A 12336-nucleotide genomic window follows, 5' to 3' on the forward strand; every position below is an offset into this window, starting at 1 on the left:
CAACTAACCGACTACCCTCCCCAACCCCCACCGAACCAACCTGACTAGCCTCCGACCTGACTACCCTCCCAAATCTGGCCTACCTGCCACCCTACCCATCTGCCACCTCAACCATCTGCTATCTTCCTCATCTTCCAGTTCATGCACCTGCCACCCTGTTCACATTCCACCTCATTCACCTGCCACTTCACACACTTGCCAGCCTACTCACTGCCACCCTACCTGCTTCCACCAGCTTACCCACCTCATCCAACCTACCCGGTTTCCTCGCCCGCCTACCCACCCTATTACCCTACACAATCACTCATTCATCTACTCACCCATTCACCAACATTCATCCGTTCATCCATTTACTAACGTTCAAACTGGACCTTTAAACTTAACATACAGTAGCTAGTGTTGTAAAAGGGGCATGTGTTCTGTCTCCCCCCTGACTCTACTTGGCTGCAATGGACCTCTCTGAGGAACTCTGTGCTCCGCATTTCTTGGAAAGTCAGGCTCGGAAGATCCGGCAGGAAATGTGGACCAGCATTGAGACGCTGATTGCCGTTCCTCAGAAGACCCAGGCCATTGCTTTGGATCTAAAATATGTAGTGATCGACTGTCCTTTGAAGGCCACAAAATAACTTCAGATAAAGAAAGTTTTTTGGTCCATTTGATCTCCTCTTTCCAAGCTAAAAACCCTTATTCATTCCCCTTATTACAGCATCTGCCTATTTCTAAAATGAACCCAGGGTTCTGTTATCCCATACCAGTCATTGATCCCCTCTATATCAGACTAGCTGCTTACATAAGCGCCAAAAAAGCTAAAAAATGCACAATGCGTCTGTCAGTGTTTGTAAAGAGAAAATCAGGTTATTGTGTCATTTCTGAGAAAATCTACATAGCCAAATGTTTTCTTTTTGTGGATGTTGAACAGCTTGCTGTGTGTTTCCAGCTTTTACTTTTATTTGTATTTTCTCACATCTGCTCTTTACAACTTTCTGTACATCAAATGTGCCATCTAAATGAATACAACAGTGTTTGCTAGATTATATTTTTTACCAAAGAGAACAAATGTAGTACGTTTTGGTAAATATTTACAATCGCTGACCTTGCTAAACCATTTCATAATTCTGCGCCCATGTTAAAATGATCAGTATTAAAGTGATACACAAAAATGTATGGCAATAAATGAACACTATTCTACATGGTGATTGTTCAATAATTTAGAAAAAATATTGGTAACTGTGTGAAAATGTCCTTTTTTAAACAAAGCAACTGCTTTGGTCATTAATATCAAAGTAGAGTTTAGATAATGAGAGGTGATTTAATTGAAGCATATAAGATTCTGAAGAAGCTTGATAGGGTAGTCGCTGAGAAGTTGTTTCCCCTGGCTGATGAATCTAGAACAAGTGCTCCATCTCATGATAAGTGGCCTATCTTTTAGGACTGAAATGTGGATAATTTACTTCACCTGGGGTTGTGAATCTTTGGAATTTTCTACCCCAGACAGTTGCGGATGCTCCATCTTTTAATATATTTAAGGCTGAGATGAACAAATATTTTGGTATCTCAGAGAATCAAGAGATGTGGGAGCGGGTAGGAAAATGGAGTTAAGGCTGAAGATCTTATTTTATCTGTTCTCATTTCTTTTGTTCTTATATTAGTGCATGTGCATGAGCAGTTGGGAATTGTTGTCAACTATCTGAACAGTGTTCTGTATTCTATTCTTCAGCAACCTTCACCTGCAACGTGTTGATGACCCTGCTGCGCGATGTGAAATTTGGAGAAATGGCCTCGTACAAGGAGCTTGCAGCAATGGCAGGCAATTCAAAAGCAGCAAGGGCTGTGGGAGGAGCCATGAGAGCTAACCCTGTAAGCTGACATCAGTAGCTGAAATAATATTTTGTACCAGATCATCTTGCTTACTGAAATGGTACCATTATAATTGCAAGTTCAGATAATTGAGAGGATGTGTTTTAGGCATTATTAATAAACATATTTGTCATTTAGATCCATAGAGATAATTTTGAATAAGTGCGCTCCTGGAAGGGAGCCTTGCCATGTCAGGAACATGTCGATGCAGTCCCCGCCATTTTCTGTCCATTATCATTAATGATAGAGGTTCATAGAGAGCTTGTTCATGACGTGTGCTCCAGACTGGTGAGACTCTCTGTTCGCAGCTCACCTTCATAAAATTTACCTTTGCCTTCTGCTAACATCCATGCAATGTTTGAAAAATGGAGAAAATAACATTTCAGATTCATCTTTCTGGAGGCAAATTTATGTTGCGTAGGTAATGATAACATATGTATGAATTCCTCCAGCGACCCAGGTAGTGAACACAATTCATAATTGAACCACGACAAACCAGAAGGATGTAAATCTGCGTCTGTGCTGAGTTGACTATCTCAGCCAGGCTGACATTTGTTATAGGTCCCTCCCTGCCCTTGGACGAATGGGGATGAAAAACCAACCAAGCGATTGTGCTCCTTCTAGCTTTTTTCTGGTTCCTGCTGCAAAGTCCCCACATAAGGTTGTTAGAATCCAATCTGGCTATCTACATGCACATATAACTCGCACATGAAGTATGACTGGATAGATAGCTGGATCCCAGCAGAAGCCAATGTCTTCAGGAGAGGGGAAAAAGAGGGAGAAAGTTGCCATAAAAAATATTAAGTGCAAACAGAAAGACTGTGTTTTCTATGAGGAGAATCTGTACAGAAACTACAGGCATGAACCTCAATGGCCAAACTATACAAAGTTTCTTCCCTCCAATCCACACACAGGCACACACTCTGCTCTTTGTCCATTTAGGTCTCCTAATGTTATATCCCACTGGGAGAACATAATTGCCCACTGCTGTTATCTTGTTTATTTTCAAATGAGCTTGACGTAACTTTTGAACTAACCTTATGCTAAATCTCAAATTCTAAATTCATGCAAATCCACTCAAACAGGCAGAGAAAACAGGCAGAGCCAAAAAAATGGCCATCAGCTGTCAATCCACAATAGCCAGCACACGCTTCCACACACAAATGTTTCAACTCTACCTCTCTGCACTGAGCAGGCAGAAAGTTTTCTTTACTTTTTTACCCAGTTCCTGCACAGCAGGCAGGGAAAGATTGAAGGAAAATCAGCATGTATGAGTGGCTGAGGTCAGCAGCAGTAATATTTTTTCCCCATCTCACAGCTCATGAAACTGCATAGTACAGAGTATGAAAGTGGGCATCAGATTCAGCCAATTCTACACTAGCTAAAGTATTGGATGGGAGACTGCTCTTTAGTTATAGTCAATGGTACTCTGTAATCAGATGACACAAAGTGTACTTTTGTAAGGTGGGATTGGCCCTGGCAGTTTTACCTCACTGCCCTTTTCCCCCCAGTGCAGTGCTGTATAATCATACAGTGCTCGATTCAAAAACTCAACTCAGAACTTGCAAAGGTTTCTTTCTGAGGGAAGGGAAGTTTCAATATCTGTTAAATCATGTCTTCAAGCCAACAACACTGCGGTTAGAATTCCAAGGCTTAACTATGAGATCTCCCAGGCCACCATCATATAATAATAAGTTTTAAAGGCTAGAAATGATTGAAAACTGTCTTTATTTATTCTATTCCGTGTCACAAAATGTTTCTATACTCGAGCAGCTCATCATGCTGTTGCACTATTGTATTGCACAGGAAACAGAAAAATCATCTTCTGTTTAAAATGTTCTGTAAAGTGAATAACATTATAGTCAAATATGACAAAATATCTCATTAAATATGGCAGAATTTATGATAAAGTAAACATAACTAGAGTACATTATTAATGTATGTGAATGACTTCTGCAATGCATATCCTGAGCACTGTATGAGTGAAATCTTCTAAGAAAATTACACAGCATCTAAACATAGAAAAGGCAGATATATGTTAGGGATCTTTCATCAGATCATCCGTTCTGCCTATTTCCAACATTTTCAGCTTTTGTTTTCTAATTTCAAACATTCACAATCTTTTTGTAGAATAATGGAAATTTCGAGGCAGAAGGTGCCATTTGGCCATTATGCTTGAACTGGTGCTACTGTCCCCACAGGAGCTATCTATGCTAATCCCATTTTCCTAAGTAGCCTTTAATATTTTCATTTTCAAATTTAATTCTCTCTTAAAATAGTGTTAGTCACAACATTCATTAGCTACTTATGATAGAACATTACATTTAAAATTAGTATGCCTTGTGCCCATTTTCTCAGGCATAAAATGGGTGCAAAGCATCACTTTAGCAGTGGAACATCCTGCGTCCAATCTGCATAGGCATTGCGACTGCAAATTTGTGTGGCTGATTTGTTAAGCATTCAGCACACCTAAAACAGGCATTAACCCCAATGAATATGTGGAATAATTGCCTGATATGTGTTAAAGGACACCTTTTGTCACTGAAACCTGCCCCATTCAGGATTCCTCAATGGTCTCCACTGCCACCAACCAAAGGTAAGTTTTTGAAAGTTTTAAAAACTGAGGATTTCTGCCTCTATCACACTTTTAGGCAGTCAGTTCCATTCCCAATCCGTTCTGGGTGAAAATATTTCTCCTCAACTCTCCTCTTGTCCTCCTACCAATTCCTTCACCTGGTTATCTACGTTTCCTAGTTATTGACCTGTATAACCACTCTATCTCAGCATTTTATAATTTTATACACCTTAATTAAATCTGTGCTCACCACCTCTGTTCCAAAGAAAGTAACCCCAGCCTGTCCAATCTTTCCTTAGAGCTACAATTCCCAATTCACCCCTGTACATTTCTTTGATGCAACCACATCCTTCCTGTAATTCAGTGACCAGAATTGTATGTACTACTCTAGCTGCGACCTAACTAGTGTTATACAGTTCTAGTATAACCTCTTTACTCAAAGAAAGTATCCCGAATGCATTTTTTTAACCACCTATTGACCTATCCTGCTCCTTTCAGGGATCTGTGGACGTGGATTCCAAGGCTCCTTTATTCCTCTGCACTTCTCAGTATTCTACCATTTATTGTGTATTTCCTTGCCTTGTTTACCCTCCCAAATGCATTACCTCACACTTCTCCAATTTGAATTCCATTTTTCTGCCCACCTGACCAATCCATTAGTATCTCCCTACAGTCTACAGATTACTTCCTCACTTTTACCACACTGCAGATTTTCGTATCATCTGCAAACATCTTAATCATGCTGCCTACATTTAAATCTATAGCACTGAAAAGCAAGGGACATAGGATTGAGCCCTGCAGAACCTCACTGGAAATAGCCTTCCAGCCCAAAAACACCCATTAACAATACCCTTTTACATCTTTCCACTGAGCCAATTTTAGATCCAACTTGCCACTTTCCTTTGGATCCCACTGGCTTTTACTTTTCTGAGCAGTCTGCCATGTGGGACCTTGTCAAACGCCTTGTCAAAATCCATGTGGACTACATCAACTGCATTATCCTAATTGGACCCTTGTTTCCAAGTCAAAATTCGGTCAAATTAGTCAGAGATGATCTTCCCTTAATAAATCCATGCTGACTGTCCTTGATTAATTCATGCCTTTTAAATGACGATTAATAATGTCCCTCAAATATTTTTCCAATAATTTGCTGACTGCCAAGGTTAGGCTGACGAACCTGTCATTATTTAGACTATTCCTTTTTCCTTTTTTAAACACTAGAACAATGCTAGCAGTCCTCCAGTCTTTCCAGTTTTCCAGTACCATTCCTGTAGCCAGAAACGATTGGAAATGATGGTCAGAGACTGCTCTATTTCTACCCTTGCTTGTCTTAGCCTAGGATGCATTTCATCAGGGCCAAGTATTGATCTACTTTCAGAGATGTTAAATCCTTTAATGTTTCCTTTCTTACTATGTTTCTTCCATTAAATACTTCATGCTCGTCCTTCATATCTACAATGTCTGCACTAATCCCCCCATGCCCCACTTTTTGTGAAGAGTAACACAAGGGCTGGATTTACATACCTGAGGAGAATCAGGAGTCAGGAAATTTCCTGAAATTGTGATCCTGCCTCATATGCAGGAATGCCAGCTGATAGGATTTTCATCCTGGAGTAGACAGGCTGAAGCGGATATAGAAGCAGGTTAATTCAGAGACGGCCAGGTTAAAAAACCAGCCTCCATTCACAGAGACATTAGTCGAGTTCTGGAGACCAGTTCTCATGCCCTTCCTACCTCCCCTCACCTCCATTACCCCCTCACATCCCATACCTCCCTCAGCACTCCTTACCCCAACACCTTTCATACCCTCCTCAAACCCCCAACTTATTCACGCTATATTCACTATAAACAGAACTCACGAGCCCTACAATAACATTTGGAAGTCTTTGAAAAGCTCATAAATCTGTCAAAATAAGCAAACCATTATTGAACAGCCGCTTAAAAGCAATCATCCTTTTCAGAAGCTCATAACTCTGTCAAAATAAACAAGGTCGTATTCCCCCGGATAGCCGTGTAAACAAACTCTCTTGAGCAGAATCTGTGAGCACCTTTGAAAACAGCCAGAATATCAGCCACCTGACAATGCTTTAAAGTAACCAAACAGATAGTGAGCTGAACTTCAAGGAAAAATTGAAAGCAGTTGGGACATTTCACACACAAGTGGATTTCAAACTGGGCAAACCTTTCAAAATTGTGCAAGCAGAATAGCACTTTATCCATGGATAATCTACTTTAATGCTTCTGAAGACTTCACCATGTACTCTTGATACCATGCCAATTATTAGAAGCCACAACTGGCGCCACATTATTTAATGTCACTTACCTTCATAAATCAAAGGATTATCACCACTCACTGTAGTAAAAACTTATGTTACAGCATTTCATAGTGACATGTCAAGTAGGTAATATCTTTTGTACATGCCTTTCATACAGTTAACACCTGCAAACAGTGGTTCACAACACCTCTATGCTGGTGTGATTTATGTTGCCTTCCAAACCCACCCACCACCATAGTGAAAGTTCCGAAATGCCCATTTCCATAATAACACTGGTAACGTTGAGAAAGCAGGTGGTGGACCCCCAATCCACCCCCTTTCCTGCACTGATGAAAATTACTGGCACTGAAAACAGGGGTGGAAATCCCGGATCTGTTTTTAAAGCCCACCATTGCACTTGGGCTCAGCGTTGGGATGGGAAAATTCAGCTCCAAGTATTTGTTAAGAACAATGCCCCTGTCTACCACACACTTGTTACCTTTTTGGCTTCTAATGGGAAATGCACTCCTCATAGTTCACCTCTTGCTCTTTATGTATTCAGTTATTTAGGTGAGGTTCGAGAACCAATTTCTATCAATCCTCGAGCCTCTTGCTTCAGATGTGTACAATCCTCACACTGCCAAATCTGAGCCTCAAAGCAGGCCCAGATTAATTTCTACATCTGAATATCCTAATAACTTTCCACTTGAAAACTTTATTCTACCCACCCCTTTATACTTCTCATGTTGGTCCTCAGTTTGTGTTACATTATTACTGGTTTGCCAACCAGTGGCAATAACTATTTACTACTTTATTTAAAGACTGGCACCTAGATTTATACTCAAAATGAAATAAAGGTTGATGTTATGTGAAAGTTATTTTGTTTAAACTTTTGTATGGATTTGTGCTTCGCATGTCATGATGGTCAGCATATTGTTAGATCTCTTGGGCTCTCTCTTCCATCGCACGTCCTTTATCTTTTGGATTTGTCTTTGGGAGTCAGCCTTGAGCTGTTGGAATGCTAGCATCTTGACTTGCAACCTTTGGTTGTTCTGCCAGGCAATGAAGGCTGCTGGTTTTTGTTCCAGGAGTTCACTTATGTCAGCGTTGTCCTCTTCAAACCAGTTCGGATGATGATGATGTGCGAACCCAATGGTCTGGAAACAGAAGCCTAATACAGCTAGCTTTATTTGATCTCTCTGTTCTGAGTTACATGCTCGAAGATTGTCTAGGTTGGTTGTGAGCTGCACTAGGAATTTCTCTCATCAATTGGGATGCTTTAGGGCTGATCTTCTTCCCCTTAGTCTGTTGAGTCTTGCAATGTCTTGGTGCTAGGTGGTTGTTCATCACCGATCAAACAAGTTGATGATCTGTCCAGCAAGCATCAGTCCTCCGCATGGATCAAGTGATACAAGCATCACTTAGCTCCTTGACTCAAACAGTGACATAATCTTTGAGGTGCCAATGATCTATGATGCCTCAATGTGATTTTATGTTGTCCTTCTGGCAGAAGAGGTGTTTGTTATAACGAGGGCAAGCTGAGCACACATTGTCAGCAGCTGGGCATCATTTGCTTTAGCTTTGCCCACCCCATTTTTCCCAGTGGTTCCTCTCCGTCGGAGTCACAGCCAACCCTGGCATTAAGGTCCTGCAGAAGGATGATCTTTTCTTCTTTTGGGATGGCATTGAGGGCCTTATGAAAGTCAGATTAGAATCTTTCTTGACATCTTCATTGAAGTCCAGGATCGGGACGTAAGCAGCGATGATGATGCATATTGGTTACAGCTGAGCTGTAGGTGAGCTGAGTCTTTCATTTATACAATTAGGGGGTTCTGACAGTGCATCCCAGATCCCATTCCGAATGGAAAAACCAACTCCGTGGACATGAGGATCACTGTCAGCCTTTCCAGTAGAAGGTGTATCCCCTGCTTGTTCCTTCAGCTGCCCTCACTAGGAAGGCTGGTCTCACTGAGGCCGACAACGTCAATTTGAAGTCTTGATAGTTCACATAATCCAATTGCAGTTCTTCTTTCCAGACAGTCACACTTGAGATTATTCAGGCGTATTTTAACATTCCAAGTTGCAAAATTTAAGGTTTACTTTCTTCGACTCGCGAAGATCATCTTCCCGCAGGGGGTGTCTCCAGCCAGGAGAAAGTGGGATACCCAATTTTTAGGGCAACTTTTCTGGCCCCCCTCCCTATTTGGGATGAGCAGAGTGTAACCTGATGACGATTATTCAGTCACAGATGGTGCTGCCCAAAGACACCTCTGTCACAACACAGGTGTCCAATGACCTTCACGCATCCGTTGCCTATGTGCAGATTCTTGACCAGAGACTCCCATGTTCACAGCCAGTTCCCCATCGCCAGAGGACTTGATAAATGGACCCTGGGAGAGGGGGAGGCAGTGGCATAGTGGTATTGTCACTGGACTAGTATTCCAGAGACCCAGAGTAATGCCCTGGATATCCAGGTTCGATTCCCACCAAGGAAGATGGTGAAATTTGAATTCAATAAAAATCTGGAATTTAAAGTCTAATCTGAAATTAGACTTTAAAATTCTAATGCTGACCATGAAACCATTGTAAATTGTCAGAAAAACCCAGCCTGCATGTTACTCCAGATCTGGCCTACATAAGACTCTAGATCCACGGCAATGTGGTTGACTCTTAAATGTCCTCTGAAATAGCCTAGCAAGCCACTCAGTTCTCAAGGGCAATTAGGGATGGGCAATAAATGTTGGCCAAAACAGTGACATATCCATCCCATGAACAAATAAAAAAAGGTCAGAATTGGGGATGTTCACTGATGATTGCACAATGTTCAGCACCATTCACGACTCCTCAGATACTGAAGCAATGCATGTCCAAATGCAGCGAGGCATGGACAATGTCCAGGTTTGGCCTGACAAGTAGCAAGTAACATTTGTGCCACACAAATGCCAGGCAGCAACTACCTCCAACAAGAGAGGATCCAACCCCTTGACATTCAATGGCATTACTATCGCTGAATCCCCCATTAGCAACATCCTGAGGGTTACCATTGACCAGAAACTGAACTGGACTAGCCACATAAATACTGTGGCTACAAGAACAGGTCAGAGGCCAGGAATCCTTTGACAAGTAACTTCCCACCCGACTCCCCAAAGCCTACAAGACACAAGTCAGGAGTATGATGGAATACTTTCTACTTGCCTGGATGAGTGCAGCTCCAACAACACTCAAGAAACTTGGCACCATCCAGGACAAAGCAGCCTGCTTGATTGACACCCCTTCTACAAACATTCACTCCCTCCACCACTGACGCACAGTAGCAGCATTGTGTACCATCTACAAGATGAATTGCAAGAACTCACCAAGCCTCCTTAGACAGCACCTTCCAAACCCATGATTGCTACCATCTAGAAGTACAAGGTCAGCAGATACATGGGAACATCACCACCTGGATATTCTCCTCCAAGTCACTCACCATCCCGATTTGGAAATATGTCGCCATCCCTTCACTGTCTCCTGGTCAAAATCCTGGAATTCACTCCCGAACAGCACTGTGGGTGCACCTACACCACTGGACTGCAGCAGTTCAAGAAGGCAGCTCACCACCACCTTCTTAAGAGCAATTAGGGATGGATGTTAGATGTCGGCCTAGCCAGCAATGCCCACATCCCATAAAAAAAACCCTGGAAGAAGCCTGTCTGTGACTTTGTTTAACATGGGTGCCTTGGGGCCACACCATCTTGACTGATGGTCAGATTTCGGTGACGTTTCGAGTCCTGATGACTGGGACAACCTCACTGCTACTGCCTTCTTTTGTGTCCACAGTCAGTGAGACATAGAGTCTTTTTTTATTCTATTCTGCCGTTAAGCACATTTGGACCGCACTTTGTCTGGCATCTCTCCTCCAACCTTGCCACCATGGATGGCCCTACCAGGAGCAAGGAGTTCCTGAAAGCATCATTCAAGGGATCGCTAGAATACACAAGTTTCTCCACAATATCAATGTAGCGATCCATGGAAGGTTAAGAAAGAATATAGTTGCATTGGAGGCAGTGCAATAAAGATTCACTAGATTGGTCCCTGGATGATAGTATTGCCCTATGATGAGAGGTTTGAGTTTAGAAGAATGAGAGGTGGTCTCACTGAAATATCCAATATTATGAAGGGACTTGACAAGTAGCTACTGAGAGGTTTTTTTTCCCTCCTGATTGGGGGCCCTAAAACAAGGGGGCACAGTTTCAGGATAAGGAGCCAATCATTTAGGACTGGGATGAGGAGCATTTTCTTCACTCAATGGGGTTGTGAATCTTTGGGATCCTGTAACCCAGAGGGTTGTGGATATGCCAGTGTTAAACATGGGAGGCCATTCAACCCATCGAGCCTGCTCTGCCATTCAATTAGATTATTGCTGATCATCTACCTCAACGCCACTTTCCCGCGCTACCCCCATAGCCCTTGATGTCATTAATATCCTTTTGAACATGCTCAATAATTGAGTTTCCACAGCCCTTAGGGTGGAGAATTCCAAAGATTCACCACCCTCTGAGTGAAGAAAGTCCTAAATGGCCTGCCTCTTATTCTGAGACTGTGCCTCTGGTTCTAGACTCACCAGCCTGTGGAAACACCCTATCTACATCTACCCTATCACACCCTCTAAGAATTTTGTATGTTTCAACAAAATATCCTCTCATAAAATTCTTTCATATTAAGGTCACTATTTCCTAAAGGCTCATTTACAGCAAGGTTGTTAATTAACCCTTTCTCATTACATAATACTAAATCTAAAATAGCCTGATCCATAGTTGGTTATTCAATGTAATCCTCCAGAAGTCCACCTCATACACACTCCATGAATTCATCCTCCACAGCATTAATGCTAATTAAGTCTACGCAGTCTATATGTAAATTGAAGTCGCCCATTATTATTGTATTTCTCATTTTACATGCAGCTCTAATTTCATGAATTATATTATGCTTAAAGTTACCACTACAGTTTGGTGGCCTATAAACAACCCTCAGCCAACGTTTGCTGCCTGTTGCTGTTTCTTAGCTCCACCCAAACTGATTCTACCTTTATCCTTCAGTCTCACTAATGTACTGATCTCGTCCCTTATTAAGAGCACTATTCCACCTCTTCCTTTTTGTGTATCCTTCCTAAATAATAAATATCCTTAAATATTCAGTTCCCAGTCACGGTCACCCTGTAACCATGTCTCCATAATGACAATTAAATCATAACCATTTACCTCAATTATGTCTTCAAATTATCTACCTTATTGCAAATGTTCCATTCATTCAGATAGTGTGCCCTTAACTTTGTATTTTTAAACATTATTCTACTTTCTGGTCCTATTTGATGCGTGTCTTTGCCTTGTCTGCCTTCTAATTTCATCTTCTAATTTTCTACTTCCTGTTGCCATATTGCTTCCCTCCAATCTCAGTTCCCTCTCATGTTTCCATCTCCCTGCTAATTAAGTTTATGTCCTCACCAACAACACTAGAAAATCTCCGTAGAATCAGCCCCAGTGCCTCAGAAATCTGATGCCCTCCTTCCTACACCAATGCACCAGCCACGTGTTTAATCGCTTCATCCTCCTATTCTTATGCTGACTAGCATGTGACATCGGGAGTAATCCTGAGATTACTGCTTTTGAA

General features: G+C 41.8%; 1 protein-coding gene across 2 annotated transcripts in view; it reads left to right on the forward strand.

Moving 5' to 3' along the window:
• The window catches only part of mgmt (O-6-methylguanine-DNA methyltransferase), a 476635-nt gene that overhangs the window by 443081 nt on the left and 21218 nt on the right, over positions 1 to 12336 (forward strand). For both annotated transcript variants that reach the window (XM_041209841.1, XM_041209840.1), the window contains one exon: positions 1718 to 1857. In XM_041209841.1, coding sequence (XP_041065775.1) covers positions 1718 to 1857 — 140 coding nt within the window. The remainder of the gene's footprint in view (positions 1 to 1717; positions 1858 to 12336) is intronic.

This window comes from Carcharodon carcharias, chromosome 17, assembly GCF_017639515.1.
Source record: "Carcharodon carcharias isolate sCarCar2 chromosome 17, sCarCar2.pri, whole genome shotgun sequence".
Classification (NCBI taxonomy): domain Eukaryota; kingdom Metazoa; phylum Chordata; class Chondrichthyes; order Lamniformes; family Lamnidae; genus Carcharodon; species Carcharodon carcharias.